Source organism: Pituophis catenifer, unplaced genomic scaffold (assembly GCF_029215685.1).
Source record: "Pituophis catenifer annectens isolate HBS135680 unplaced genomic scaffold, rPitCat1.0.hap2 SCAF_16, whole genome shotgun sequence".
Classification (NCBI taxonomy): Eukaryota; Metazoa; Chordata; class Lepidosauria; order Squamata; family Colubridae; genus Pituophis; species Pituophis catenifer.
The window spans coordinates 16,851,286-16,866,205 of record NW_027256896.1 but is presented as its reverse complement, the minus strand read 5'-3'; the positions used below and the strand labels follow the sequence as shown (position 1 = coordinate 16,866,205).

Below are 14,920 nucleotides of genomic sequence, written 5' to 3'. Positions count from 1 at the left end.
AGACTTCGGTGTCTTTCGAGTATTTATACGCCGAATCCGCCCCGTTGTGTTTAAGTAACAAAACTGGTGGCTGGGATTTGTTAAGCTCCACATTAACCCAAAAGGGACGCAGTGGCTCAGTGGCTAAGACACTGATCTTGTCAATCGAAAGGTCGGCAGTTCAGAGGTTCGAATCCCGAGTGCCGCGTAACGGGGTGAGCTCCCGTGACTTGTCCCAGCTTCTGCCAACCTAGCAGTTCGAAAGCACGTAAAAAATGCAAGTAGAAAAACAGGGACTGCCTTTGGTGGGAAGGGAACAGCGTTCCGTGCACCTTTGGCATTTAGTCATGCCGGCCATATGACCACGGAGACGTCTTCGGACAGCGCTGGCTCTTCGGCTTTGGAACGGAGATGAGCACCGCCCCCTAGAGTCAGGAACGACTAGCACATATGTGCGAGGGGAACCTTTACCTTTAACCCAAAATGGAAATCTTTATTTTCAGGGCCATCCTATAAAAAAGGACCAATGGGAAAGGTAATACTCCTTAAAGAGAAACATATATTTAATAAAAGGTTTGACACAAGCATCTTCTATCTGGAATTCTCCTTCGCCTCTTCCTCCTCCTGCTCCTCTTCCTCCTCCTTCTCCTTCTGCCCACTTCCTCCTCCTCCTCCTTAATCTTCTCTTTCTGCTTCTCCTCCTCCTCCTTTCTGCTTCTCCTTCTGCCCCCTCCTCCTCCTCCTGCTTCTCTTCCTCCTTTCTGCTTCTCCTTCTGCCCCCCTCCTCCTCCTTCTCTTTTTTCTGCTTCTCCTCCTCCTGCTTCTCCTCCTCCTCCTTTCTGCTTCTCCTCCTCTTCCTGCTCATCTTGTTTCTCTTCCTCCTCCTTCTCCTCCTCTTCCTTGTGTTTCTCCTTTCTGCTACTCTCCTCCTTCTGCTTCTCCTCCTCCTCCTCCTTCCTGCTTCTCCTCTTCCTGCTCTTCCTGCTTCTTTTTCCTTCTCCTCTTCCTTGTGCTTCTCCTCCTCCTCTGCTTCTCTTCTCCAGCTTCTCCCCTTCCTGCTCCTCCTGCTTCTTTTTCCTTCTCCTCCTCTTCCTTGTGCTTCTCCCCTTCTCCAGCTTCTCCTATTCCTGCTCCTCCTGCTTCTCTTTTTTCTCCTTCTCCTCCTCTTCCTTCTGCTTCTCCTCCTTCTGCTTCTCCTCTTCCTGCTTCTCCTCCTCCTTCTGCTTCTCCTCCTTCTTCTGCTTCTCCTCCTCCACCTCCTCATTCTTCTTCTCCTCCTCCCTTCCCCCACCTTCCATGTTACTCAGAAAACAAGGCACGAAAAAGATTTGCTGAGCAGCTTTCAACAGCTGGATTTCCCTCTTTTCAAATACCAATATTTTTAATCCCTTTAGGAGGGACTAAGACAGATTATCGGCACGTCGCCAGGTTTTCAAAATGCCCTCAACCGCCCCACCCCCCAACCCAGCCTTCAAAGCCGCAGAAAGACATCCATACACCGGGTTTACCCATGCGATGCCCTCTAAACGTGCTTGAAAATCATCCTCCATCATCCCCAGCTGGCCCAGAGGGGCCCCGAAGATTGAAACAGGCTGCCATCTCAAAACTAAAATTTTTCAGCCCTGCTCCGGAGTACGACGCATACATCAAAATAACCCAATCATTGACGGGGGGGGGGGGGACAAGAATACAAAGAGGGCCTCTTCCATTTTGAGGCACCTTCAACTCATCTCTGTCAACAGCCTCCTCGTTTAATGGCGGGCGTACCTGAGGACAGGTGAAGCAGGGAAGGGATGCTGTCTCTCCGGGGGACGGGGGGGGGGTTTGCACAGAGCCAACCCATTTATTCACAAACGCGATTTATGTCCTCGCGTTCGATCGTAGGATTGTCAAGCTTGCTTGATAATGCATTGTGATACCCAACAAGCTTGCGTGCCTTGAGGAAACGAACAGTCTACCCAACAGGCCACCGATCAAAAACATTTTGCGGGATGCCCGTTAAGAACGAGATGGATGGTTCAAATTCATCTCGCCATAGATTTATTTGTAAAGGTAAAGGTTCCCCTCACACATACGTGCCAGTCGTTCCCGACTCTAGGGGGCGGTGCTCATCTCCGTTTCAAAGCCGAAGAGCCAGCGCTGTCCAAAGACGTCTCCGTGGTCATGTGGCCGGCATGACTCAACGCCAAAGATGCACGGAGCACTGTTCCCTTCCCACCAAAGGTGGTCCCTATTTTTTCTACTTGCATTTTTTACGTGCTTTCGAACTGCTAGGTTGGCAGAAGCTGGGACAAGTCACAAGAACTCACCCCCTTACGCAGCACTAGGGATTCGAACCGCCGAACAGCCAAACTTTCGATCGACAAGCTCAGCGTCTTAGCCACTGAGCCACCACACCCCAGAATTAAAATAAATAAATTAATTAATTATAAATTAGATTTATTGTAAGAAACACTTTTTAAAAAGAAAGAAAGAAAGAAAGAAAGAAAGAAAGAAAGAAAGAAAGAAAGAAAGAAAGAAAGAAAGAAAGAAGGAAGGAAGGAAGGAAGGAAGGAAGGAAGGAAGGAAGGAAGGAAGGAAGGAAGAAAGAAAGAAAGAAAGAAAGAAAGAAAGAAAGAAAGAAAGAAAGAAAGAAAGAAAGAAAGAAAGAAAGAAATGCCCCAAATCTTTTCCAGCATCTCTTTGGGTCAATGATGAAGGTTAGAAAGAAAGAAAGAAAAAAAAAAAAAAACACCTCAACTTTAATTCCAAGTCTACCCTCTAGTGAACAATTGCAGTAAAAGATTTGGCAGACGAGTGAGAAAGACGCAATCACGGTTTGGTAATTACGGCTACCTGAAGCGCCCGAAATATGCTCCCACCCCAACGGGGGGGGGGGGGGAGGAAATACAACCACCTTGCCAACGATATGCAAAATCGGGGTGGAAAAATAATCAGCAGTGTTAAGATTTTTGGGCGGTTTTTTTTAAAAAAAAAAATGTGAGTCGTTCTTTGTACAGCAGGAATCGTTTTTTTTCCTCCACCGAAAACACTTTAATTCGCTTCTGTCTTCTTCCTGGTTCTTGTTTTTGCTTCGCGGGGCCGGATGGGAATGGCGAGAGGCGACGCAATTAATTAGGGTGCCGAGAAAGGCTTCACGCTGTCCTCGTTTAATGACATCGAGACCAGTGGTGAAATCTAAAATTACTACTAAGTTACTACCGGTTCTGTGGGCGTGGCTTGGTGGGGGGGGGGAGGGGGTAATGTGACTGGGTGGGTGTGGCCAATTTTTTTTTTAACTTTTAAAACCATTTTTTCTTCACCGAAGAGATCGTAAAAAAATGCTTTCAAAAGGCTCTGACGATCCCAGCTGAGTTGCCTGATCGTCAGAGGCTTTTTTTCTTTTAAATGCTTCTGACGATCCAAGCTGAGTTTCCTGATCGTCAGAGGCTTTTTTTCTTTTAAATGCTTCTGACGATCCAAGCTGAGTTGCCTGATCGTCAGAGGCTTTTTTTCTTTTAAATGCCTCTGACGATCCAAGCTGAGTTGCCTGATCGTCAGAGGCTTTTTTTCTTTTAAATGCTTCTGACGATCCAAGCTGAGTTGCCTGATCGTCAGAGGCTTTTTTTTCTTTTAAATGCCTCTGACGATCCCAGCTGAGTTGCCTGATCATCAGAGGCTTTTTTTCTTTTAAATGCTTCTGACGATCCAAGCTGAGTTGCCTGATCGTCAGAGGCTTTTTTTCTTTTAAATGCTTCTGACGATCCAAGCTGAGTTGCCTGATCATCAGAGGCTTTTTTTTCTTTTAAATGCCTCTGACGATCCCAGCTGAGTTGCCTGATCGACAGAGGCTTTTTTAAAAAAGTCTCTGCCGATCAGGCAACTCAGCTGGGATCGTCAGAGGCATTTAAAAGAAAAAAAAAGCCTCTGATGATCGCGCGGCTCAGCTGGGCATGGGGGAAGGCCAGGGATTTTTGCTACCGGTTCTCCGAACCACCCGCCTCCATCGCTATCGGATCGGGCGATCCGGTCCAAACCGGGAGCATTTCACCCCTGATCCAGACTTTTTTTTAAAAAACAAAAAATTTAAAAAGGCAAAGGATTAACAGCAACGTGAATGGCATGAGCCGCTTCTACCGACAGTTTAATGAGGTTAGAAACAAAATCTCCTTTTTGGCATCAATCCCGAAATCCAATCTTTGATTACCTGCGGTGGTGGAAGGGCTTCGGATTTGGAACAAAAAAACATGACAATCTAAGTTGAAGGGAAGGTACATTTTAGACTCGGCTCTGAACTTCCTTCTGAAACACCGGAATAACTGACAGGTGGATTAAGAGCTTTGGCATCGGAGGACTGACTATCTATATAATGGCAGCAAAGAAATTATAAATCCGGAAGATTTCCATCAGCTGCGGAACAGTAGAGTGATTAAATTGCCATTAATCCAGCGGCACCGAGAGGCTCTTCCCGTTTCCCGTTAATCAAAATTCTTATTTTCTGCCAAATGAATTACATGTCAGGCCTGGACGCCATCTTTTGCACTGGATCTTCAGGCCTGCCACATTTACTACTGTGAGAAACTGGGAGGGGGGGATTGTATGGAGCCAGAGTGATATGTAGTCCTAATAACATTCCTTTCTCTGAGAGTCAAGGACATCTTGCCCTGCACCTGGAAGGCTGAACTGGGAGGCATCTCCAGTTGGGACGGTGCTTTGATTGGACCATGTGATGGACATGTGGGTGCAGGGGGAAAGGGAATTGGGTTTTCTTTCGGGTGGGGAAAAACCTGGGAGCTTTCAGATTCGGGTTTCATCCTGGTTAATATAAAACTGAGGTTCAGGATCAGGACAAAACAAACCCAAACTGAATTTTCTGGCCTGTCTCGGAATATCTCACCTGTTGTGAATTGGCCCTTAAGTTTCTGAAAGACGGGATCCTGAGCTGTGGCCTGAGCCCTCCTGGCTAGCGATTCGGAAGCCGCGCTGGAAAACATGGTGGAGACGTTGGAGACGTTCTCCAGGCCCACGCCGAAGGTGCTGACCAGCTTCTTGACAAAATTCAAGGTGTGGGGTGTGATCTTGGCATCGGAAACGGCCCCGCTCTTCTCAAAGGCCACCGAATAGCACTTGGCGAGGCCTTGCTGAAGTTGTCGGAGAACCTAAAGGTGGGAGAGGTCAGAGAAAGACAGAGGGAGAGGGAGAGGGAGAGACAGAGAGGGAGGGAGGGAGGGAGGAGGAAGAGAGAGTGAGAGAGAGAGAGGCTGTTGAGGACGCTGTTTTCGCCCTCCCTGGAGGCTCAAGAAAAGCCTCTGGAGCCCGGGGAGGACAAAAAGCCCTCCCCCCCCCCCCGATAGTGCAGGAGGCCGACTAGGCCACACCCACCATGGTCACGCCCACCCAGCAACCGGGCAGAGAAACCTGTTAGGATATGGTTTGAGCCATATCCGAGGATCCCGGATCTGCGCACCCTTCCGCCGTGCTCTTAAGACCCTTTTATTCCAGCAAGCCGGCCTGGCCCTAATTTTTTCTCCCCTTTCTTTTCAATTTTAAATCGCAATTTTAATTTGTTTTCAATTTATTGGGATTTTAATTGTCGTGGGCCAATATTATTTCATTTGGTTTTAAATTGTTTTTAACTTTTGTATTTTCTGTATTTTATCCTGTGCCTGTTCACCGCCCTGAGTCCTTCGGGAGTAGGGCGGTATACAAATTTAATAAAACTAAACTAAACTAAACCAAGTTGTCCAGGCAATATAAGTGTACTGTAACTTTAATCTGTAAATGTATTATGTTACTTTAAAGGTATTCATTGTAATGCTGAGTCATGCTGTAATTAGGTGACGACTAGTTGTGGGAGTATTTAAAGCAAGGTATTGTAAAGTATTCAGTTTGATGATGAAGCTGCTATGATATGCTGCCATTGTGATGAAGCTGCTATGATATGCTACCATAGTGAGGAGTTGCTAACATTCTGCTAATCATCGTTTGATGGATCTGCTACCATCGTGGTTTGTGAACCAGAGTGAGTTTGTTATTCTAACCAACTACTGTTTGTTTGGTAAGAAGATATCTGTAACTACTGGACTGATTTAACTGGCAAAGACTTGGAATTTGTTCAAAGACTATGAGACTGTTTTCCCTACTATAAAGTAAGCTTTTGATAAACCAGTTTGCATAACTCTTATTCATTGCTCTCAGCAACGTTTCCTTGTGCATACACTCTGCTGGTTGGTAACACAACAACAATATCCTTAACAGAAACCCCTTGCTAAAGATTTTGGAAGCCCCCACCGCTGCCATCGACCGATTCGAAAGGGCGGCCTACCTCCTCGTGCCAGTTTTCTCGGAACCAGACCATCTGATCCACGATCCCTTCCAGAGACGAGAGGAGTGTCGGATGCAACTCCCGCTGCATGTGCATGATACGGCTGCATCGCCACATCGGGGCCGTCGCTCGGATCGGCCCGGGATCCGACGCGGAATGAGACTGGCTTCCGACGGAACTCGGCTGCTGCTGCCCGGAATCTTTGGTTTGGGATTGGAGAGAGAGAGAGAAGATGGGAAGGAGGAGGTGTCAGCCCTTCCAAGTAGATCAAGTTGGGAAAGCGATACAACACAAAGCTTCTGGAACTCTAACTCAAAGACGCTTTAAGTTCGAGGCCCAAGGGCTAGCACTGATGATGTTATCTAGTTTGGTAATGAAAGGTCTGAGAGAAAACTACCAAACTCAGAGAGCACCAAGGATCCCACGTTCCTCCTCCTCCTCCTTCTCCTCCTCTTCCCCCCGTTCCTCCTGTCACCAGAAACCCCACTCCTTTTCACCACTGACAATGTTATCTAGTTTTGGTAATGAAAGGTCTGCGAGAGAAAACCACCAAGCAAGACCCCACCCTCTTCCTCTGCCTCCTCCTCCTCCTTCCCTGCCTCCCTCTTCCACTCCACAAAACCCCACTCCCCTTCTAATACTGATAATGTTACATAGTTGGCTAATGAAATGTCTGCAAGAAAATCCAGCTCGGAGAGCACCAGTCCTCCCACCCAGTCCTCCTCCTCCTCTTCTCCATCTAACACTGATAACATTACCTAGATGGGGTAATGAAACATCTGCCAGAAAACTACTAAGTTCAGAGAGCACCAAGGACCCCCACAGTCCTAGTCTCAGTCCCAGTCCCCCTTTCCTTCTCATTTTCCTCCTTCTCCTCTTCTTCCTCTCCATGTAACACTGATAACATTATCTAGTTGGGTAATGAAACATCTGCCAGAAAACAACTACGCTCAGTGAGCACCAAGGATCCCACATTCCTCCTCTTCCTTCTTCTCCTCCTCCTCCTCTTCCCGCTCTTCCTCCTCTCACCACAAACTCCCCTCCCCTACAGCACTGATGATGTTACCTCTAGTTTGGTCATGAAATGTCTTGCAAGAAACCAACCAGGCTCAGACACCACCAAGGATCCCTCAGTCCTCTTTTCTCCTCCTCCATCTCCTCCTTCCCCATCTTCTCCTCCTCCTTCTCTCCTCCACAAACCCCCACTCCCTTCTAGCACTGATGATACCACCTAGTTTGGTCATGAAAGGTCTGCAAAGAAAACCACCAAGCTCAGAGATCACCAAACACCACCCTGACTGCAGTTGCAAATTTTAAGAACGGCTAAATTCCACCCATCGTCGAAAAGATCATTAAAACAGCAATTCAATGAGGTTCAACGAAGACCATCTAATCCCGTTCTTTGATTAGTAAAGAAGGCTAAGGAAGGATCTGCCTATCTCTCCAACTCACCCGAAGCAAAGCCACTCCGTTTTCCCTGACCTAACAACCTTGTTTCTTTCTTTCTTTGTTTATTTATTTTATAAATCGAACCAATAAATAAATAAATAAATAAATTATCTATCTATCTACCTACCTACCTACCTACCTACCTTATCTATCTATCTATCTATCTATCTATCTATCTATCTATCTATCTATCTATCTATCTATCTATCTATCTATCTAGCTATCTGATAGATAGATAGATAGATAAGGTAGGTAGGTAGGTAGGGTAGAATAGATAATTTATTTATTTATTTATTTATTTATTTATTTATTTATTTATTGGTTCGATTTATATTGCCGCCTTCTCCGGAGACTCAGGGCGGCTTACAATGCTTTTAAGCAATAGCCTTCATACTTTTGTATATACCTGCTTAGTAGGGCTTTCGGCCCCCCCCAAGCGGTGTTCTTTTTTATACAAAGTCAGCTTATTGCCCCCCACAAACCGGGGTCCTCATTTTACCTACCTCGGAAGGATGGAAGGCTGAGTCAACCTTGAGCCCTGGTGAGAATTGAACTCACAGTAATTGCAGGCAGCTGGTGCTACTTAACAGCACTTTAGTTTGCTGAGCCACCAAGGATAGATTGATAGATGATAGATAAATAGATAGATAGATAGATAGATAGATAGATAGATAGATAGATAGATAGATAAGGTAGGTAGGTAGGTAGGTAGGTAGGTAGCTAGGTAGGTAGCTAGGTAGGTAGGTAGGTAGGTAGGTAGGTAGGTAGGTAGGTAGGTAGGTAGATAGATAGATAGATAGATAGATAGATAGATAGATAGATAGATAGATAGATAGATAGATAAATTTATTTATTTATTTATTTATTTATTGGTTCGATTTATATGCCGCCCTTCTCCGGAGACTCAGAGCGGCTTACAATGCGTTAAGCAATAGCCCTTCATACTTTTGTATATACCTGCTTAGTAGGGCTTTCGCCCCCCCCTAAGCGGTGTTCTTTTTTATACAAAGTCAGCTATTGCCCCCCACAATCCGGGTCCCTCATGTTGTTGTTAGCACTGGGATTCCCCGCTTACCGCTTTTGTAGCGCTCCCGCTGTTCTATCTTCAAGGTCAAATAGAGAGTCCGGATGGGGAAGTAAACCGCTTGAGGGTAGACACGTCCAACCTATAGCGTGAAAAACCAAAAAACGAAGCGCGCGTTAAAATTCACTGGCCGTCTCCGTAGTGTTGTGATACGACGATCTGCCCAAGGATTCACGTCTAGCTTTTGGACTCCGTGAAATCAATTAATAATGATTTATATTAAAGGCGAGGAGAGGGAGAGGAAGGGAGGGAGGGAGGGGGGTGTCGGAAAAGCTAGGTTTGTCTCGAAACCAAAAGGTTCGCGTGACGATTTTATTTATTTATTTATTTTATTTCTATACCGCCCTTCTCCCGCATGACTCAGGGCGGTGCACAGCCAAAATAAAACATTGTATACAAAATTTAAAAAACAATTTAAAAACAATTAAATAATTTTGGCCCAAATAATTTAAAACAACCCAAATTAAAACCGAATTCAATTAAAACTGAGGAGGACGGGATCAAGCCAGCCCAGCTAGATGGAATAAGTGTGTTTTTAGGGCCTGACGGGAGGTCTGATATCGTGCGTAACTCAGGGGGTAGGTCGTTCCAGAGGGCAGGCGCCGCCACAGAGAAGGCTCTCCCCCTGGGGGTCGCCAGCCTGCACTGTCTGGCCAACGGGCACCCTGAGGAGGCCCTCTCTGTGCGAGCGAACCGGCCGGAGGGAGGCTATCGGGCAGCAGAAGGCGGGTCTCGCAAATACCCCGGCCCTAAGCCATGGAGCGCTTTTAAAGGTGATCACCAACACCTTGAATCGCACCTGGAAGACCACAGGAAGCCAGTGCAGCTCGCGTAGGAGAGGTGTTATATGTGAGCGGCCCCGTCGCTCCCATAATCCCCCGCGCGGCCGCATTCTGGACCAACTGCAGCCTCCGGGTGCACCCCAAGGGGAGCCCCATGTAGAGAGCATTGCAGTAGTCCAGGCGGGAAGTGACGAGTGCTTGAGTGGACCGTGCGTAGGGAGTCCCGATCCAGAAAGGGACGCAACTGGCGTATCAGGCGAACCTGATAGAAAAGCCCCCCTGGCCACGGCCGTCATATGCTCTTCTAAAGACAGCCGTGCATCCAGGAGGACGCCTAAGTTGCGATTGTGGAGAGGATTTTATACAAATCTGAAATCTGACCGACCTTCCTCTCACCACAGAGAGCTGTTGCACAAGCTTTGAAGGGGGAATCTACCCGAAATAGAGTCCCATCCGGAGTATAAATTTGGAGCCATTTTTGTATCCATCGAAGTCTGGGTGTTTCCCCCTTCCCCAGAATCGTTCCATAGCCCCGCAAAAATTCAGGGCATGCTGTGTAACAGCCAAAAAAAATAATAAAAGGATATGTTGTGTTCAACAGCTAAAACAAATGTTTATGCTGTGTTTAACAATTAAGAAGTAAAAATGATTGGTTTAACAACAAAGATAAGGACAATAACGCTGGGTTTCTTTAGGGAAAATACAAAATGAGGTGGGATAATTAAATGAGGAGATGTATGTTGAAAGTGATAGTGTCAGGTTTCGATGTCATCTCAAATAAATTGCATTTCCAAACAAATAATCTTTGCTGAAATCTTCCATTTATTGAGTACAACAATCTGTTCCCGACTCCGTCGTAGCCGACACTAACCCTCTGACCCCAAAACCCTTCCCTTTCCGTTCCCCAATTCTCAGCGTCTCATTGGTCATCTTCCAAGTCAGTCTCCCCACCTCCTGACTTCAACTCACAGGAATGTCCCCCCCTCCCATCCATCTCCTAGGGGATATTATCTACAGAGGAAAATAAGTAGGTGAAAAGTCAAGCCTCTTCTTCTTCTTCTCTTTATGGCAGCACTAGAATGCTGACAGATAGTTGAGATGAGCGCCGCCCCCTAGAGTCAGGAACGACTAGCACGCATGTGCAAGGGGAATCTTTACCTTCACCTTCAACTATTCAAGAATGCTACCCATTCAACGGCGCCCTCCTCCTTCCCTTCCTCCACCTCCGTACCCTGGCTAATGAGGTTCAAGAGGAGTTTTCCCTTCTGATCCGACCAAACAGGTTAAGAGCTGTGGGATCCAAGCCAGCCACTGGATGGGTGGGACGCCGATGCAATACTTGTCCACGGCATCGGCCAGCGTATTCTTGTCGTCATCAAAGCTCAGGAGCCAAAGAACCTAGAATCACAGAAGTAGAAGGGACCTTAGAGCTCTTCTAGTCCAACCCCTTGATCGAGGTAGGGAGAGCTTATCCCGGACAAGTGGCTTTCCAATCTTTTCTCCCAAACCTCCAGCGATGAAGCACCCGCAACTCTGGGACTGAAGCAAAACCGCAAAATAAGAAGTAAAAGGTTGCAGTCTATTGCAGGCTTTACTCTGCCCGCTGCCAGGAGTTCGATCCTGACCGGCTCAAGGTTGACTCATCCTTCCATCCTTCCGAGGGTGCGCAAAATGAGGAGCCAAATTGTTGGGGGCAAGAGGCTGACTCTGTAAACCGCTTAGAGAGGGCTGTAAAAGCACTGTGAAGTGGTATATAAGTCTGGTATAGCTTGGGAAGGAAGGAAGGAAGGAAGGAAGGAAGGAAGGAAGGAAGGAAGGAAGGAAGGAAGGAAGGAAGGAAGGAAGGAAGGAAGGAAGGAAGTAGGGAGGGAGGGAGGGGAGGGAGGGAGGGAGGGAGGAAGGAAGGAAGGAAGGAAGGAAGGAAGGAAGGAAGGAAGGAAGGAAGGAAGGCAGGCAGGAAGGAAGGAAGGGAAGGAAGGAAGGCAAGGAAGGAAGGAAGGAAGGGAAGGAAAGGAAGGAAGGAAGGAAGGCAGGCAGGCAGGCAGGAAGGAAGGAAGGAAGGAAGGAAGGCAAGGAAGGAAGGAAGGAAGGAAGGAAGGAAGGAAGGCAGGCAGGGCAGGCAGGCAGGAAGGAAGGAGAAGGAAGGAAGGAAGGAAGGAAGGAAGGAAGGAAGGAAGGCAAGGAAGGAAGGAAGGAAGGAAGGAAGGAAGGAAGGAAGGAAGGAAGGAAGGAAGGTAGGCATAGTGGTGAACTTGTTACAATGCAGCATTGCAGGCTAACTTTTTGCAACTAATTGGGACTAAGCTGTGACTGAACGTAATTCATAAGCTGTTGCAATAAAAGAGGTTTTTGGGACGACTCGTGTGTTTTAATGACGCAGGAAGCCTAGGTCACCACAACAGCCACCTCCCTTAGCGCTGGAAAGTCTCTCCCCCAATTGTTGTCATAAGCCGACTGTAGCTGTAAAATCAAGTCAACCAAGCTAAGAGGATCATGTAGGAATCTCTCCTTCAAGGCCGTTTCTTCTCCAAAAGAAAAGAGACTCACCTTTGCTAAATACTTCCTGGATTTGCTCTCGTTCTGGTGCCGGCAGGCGTGGGAGGTAACAAGTCAGCGCGGGAGACCCCGAGGTGCAGCTGGCGCTCCTTGACAAAGATGTTTTCCCAGGTAATCCCCCCCACATGGCCCAAGCCTTCACCAACACATCGTGCATCTGCACGGCCGCCGAGAACGCCTTGTTGGCCTTCTTCAGACCTGGGGGAGATCACGGAGGGGAAGGTTATTTGCGGCACGTTAAGCCAACAACACAAGAGAAGGCAAGGATGGAACCGGCTACTTCAAATAGCCGAAACAACTGTCCTTGCATTTCCCAGGCTTGAAAATGAACAAAACGACACAGGGAAAAAGAAACCCACTAGTTCCCACATCCTGCTGTCTCTGGAATGAACGGAACAGAACGGAACGGAACGGAACAGAACAGAAAAATATGGAATGGAACAGAACGGAACAGAACAGAACAGAAAATATGGAATGGAATGGAATGGAATGGAATGGAATGGAATAGAATAGAATAGAATAGAATAGAATAGAATAGAATAGAATAGAATAGAATAGAATAGAATAGAATAGAATAGAAAATATGGAATGGAATGGAGTGGAGTGGAGTGGAGTGGAGTGGAGTGGAGTGGAGTGGAGTGGAGTAGAGTAGAGTAGAGTAGAATAGAGTAGAGTAGAGTAGAGTAGAGTAGAGTAGAATAGAATAGAATAGAATAGAATAGAATAGAATAGAATAGAATAGAATAGAATAGAATAGAAAATATGGAATGGAATGGAATGGAATGGAATGGAATGGAATGGAATGGAATGGAATGAATAGAATAGAATAGAATAGAATAGAATAGAATAGAATAGAATAGAATAGAATAGAATAGAATATAGAAAATATGGAATGGAATGGAATGGAATGGAATGGAATGGAATGGAATAGAATAGAATAGAATAGAAATAGATAGAATAGAATAGAATTAGAATAGAATAGAATAGAATAGAATAGAATAGAATAGAATAGAATAGAAAATATGGAATGGAATGGAATGGAATGGAATGGAATGAATAGAATAGAATAGAATAGAATAGAATAGAATAGAATAGAATAGAATAGAATAGAATAGAATAAGAGTGGCCAAGAGTGATTAGACACACAAGGAATTTGTCTCCCATGGAAAAAGAAAAGAAAAAAAGCGGACGAGACTGGCTGAAAACACATCACCAAATGCAAAATAGCCCTGTCAAATAGCTTATTAAAGAGCTAATTAGCCTCGATATTAACTCAGTTCCCGTCTTCTTCGTCTTCTCCTTTCCGGCTAACGGGCTTTCAAGCATCCCAGACTCTTGCAAAGCCGTTACAACTTATTCCCAAACAAGCTGATAAATGGCTGGCCGTATTTCTCCTTTTGACGGCTCAACCAACTGGATTTGTCTTAAAGCTGCTGCTGCTGCTCCTGCTTCCATTCTGCCTCCCATCTGGGCGTTTTCGATCACAAGCACTTTTGATAACTCTTTAATCCCCCCTGGTCTCCAGTGCTGAGTGGCTTGCAAAACTGAGTGAGCCTTCTCTCCGAATAAACTCCGAATCCTGGTTCTTCCACAGGCAAGCCAACCAACTCAATCTAGGTTTTAGCGAAACATCTTGACAGTATAAAATAGAAAAAAAAAAACGATCTCCAGTTCCCTGTATGTAAGGTTTGTTCCCTTCCTTCCTTCCTTCCTTCCTTCCTTCCTTCCTTCCCTTCCTTCCTTCTTCCTTCATCTTTCTTTCTTTCTTTTCTTTCTTTCTTCTTTCACAGGCTAGCCAAGGATCACAACTCAATCTAGGTTTTAGCGAAACATCTTGATAGTATAAAATAGAAAAAAACCAGATCTCCAGTTCCCTGTATGTAAGGTTTGTTCCTTCCTTCCTTCCTTCCTTCCTTCCTTCCTTCCTTCCTTCCCTTCCCTCCTTCCTTCCTTCTTCTTTCTTTCTTTCTTTTTTTTCTTTCTTTCTTTCTTTTTTTCTTTCTTTCTTTCTTTCTTTCTTCCTTTCACAGGCTAGCCAAGGATCACAACTCAATCTAGGGTTTTAGCGAAACATCTTGGATAGTATAAAAATAGAAAAAAAAACCAGATCTCCAGTTCCCTGTATGTAAGGTTTCCCTTCCTTCCTTCCCTTCCTTCCTTCCTTCCTTCCTTCCTTCCTTCCTTCTTCTTCTTTCTTTCTTTCTTTCTTTCTTTCTTTCTTTCTTTCTCTTTCTTTTCTTTCTTTCTTTCTTTCTTTTCTTCTTTCTTTCTTCTTTCTTCTTTTTACAGGCCTAGCCAAGGATCACAACTCAATCTAGGTTTTAATGAAGCATCTTGACAATATAATAAAATAGAAAAAAACCAGGTCTCCGGTTCCCTCTATGTAAGGTTTTTTTCCCTTCCTTCCTTCCTTCCTTCCTTCCCTCCTTCCTTCCTTTCTTCCTTCCTCTTTCTTTCTTTCTTTCTTTTTCTTTCTTTCTTTCTTTCCTTTCTTTCTTTCTTTCTCTTTCTTTCTTTCTTTCTTTCTTTCTTTCTTTCTTTCTTTCTTTTTGACAAGAGACAAGGTGAAGTGATGTTTGAAGATTATACCCTTGCCCCCAAACCGGGACCAGACAGGGCAGGGTCATATAAATTATTTAAACCGCCCTTCCTCCGCAGAGGAAATGCTCTGAACACGGCTCCTGGGCTTGGGTTTAAAAAGGAAAGAGGTTATCGCACTTTTCTGGCTCAACTAATTGGCCCTTTTCCCCCCGATTTAAATTTCTT

The 14,920-nt window shown here is 45.6% G+C and overlaps 1 protein-coding gene across 1 annotated transcript in view; it reads right to left on the bottom strand.

Moving 5' to 3' along the window:
- The window catches only part of TRRAP (transformation/transcription domain associated protein), a 98,635-nt gene that overhangs the window by 20,677 nt on the left and 63,038 nt on the right, over positions 1–14,920 (bottom strand). Inside the window, 9 exon segments of the mRNA XM_070955347.1 lie at positions 4,856–5,117; positions 6,284–6,483; positions 8,808–8,898; positions 10,822–10,860; positions 10,862–10,996; positions 12,146–12,196; positions 12,198–12,215; positions 12,217–12,264; positions 12,267–12,341. Of these exon segments, the coding sequence (XP_070811448.1) occupies positions 4,856–5,117; positions 6,284–6,483; positions 8,808–8,898; positions 10,822–10,860; positions 10,862–10,996; positions 12,146–12,196; positions 12,198–12,215; positions 12,217–12,264; positions 12,267–12,341 (919 nt within the window).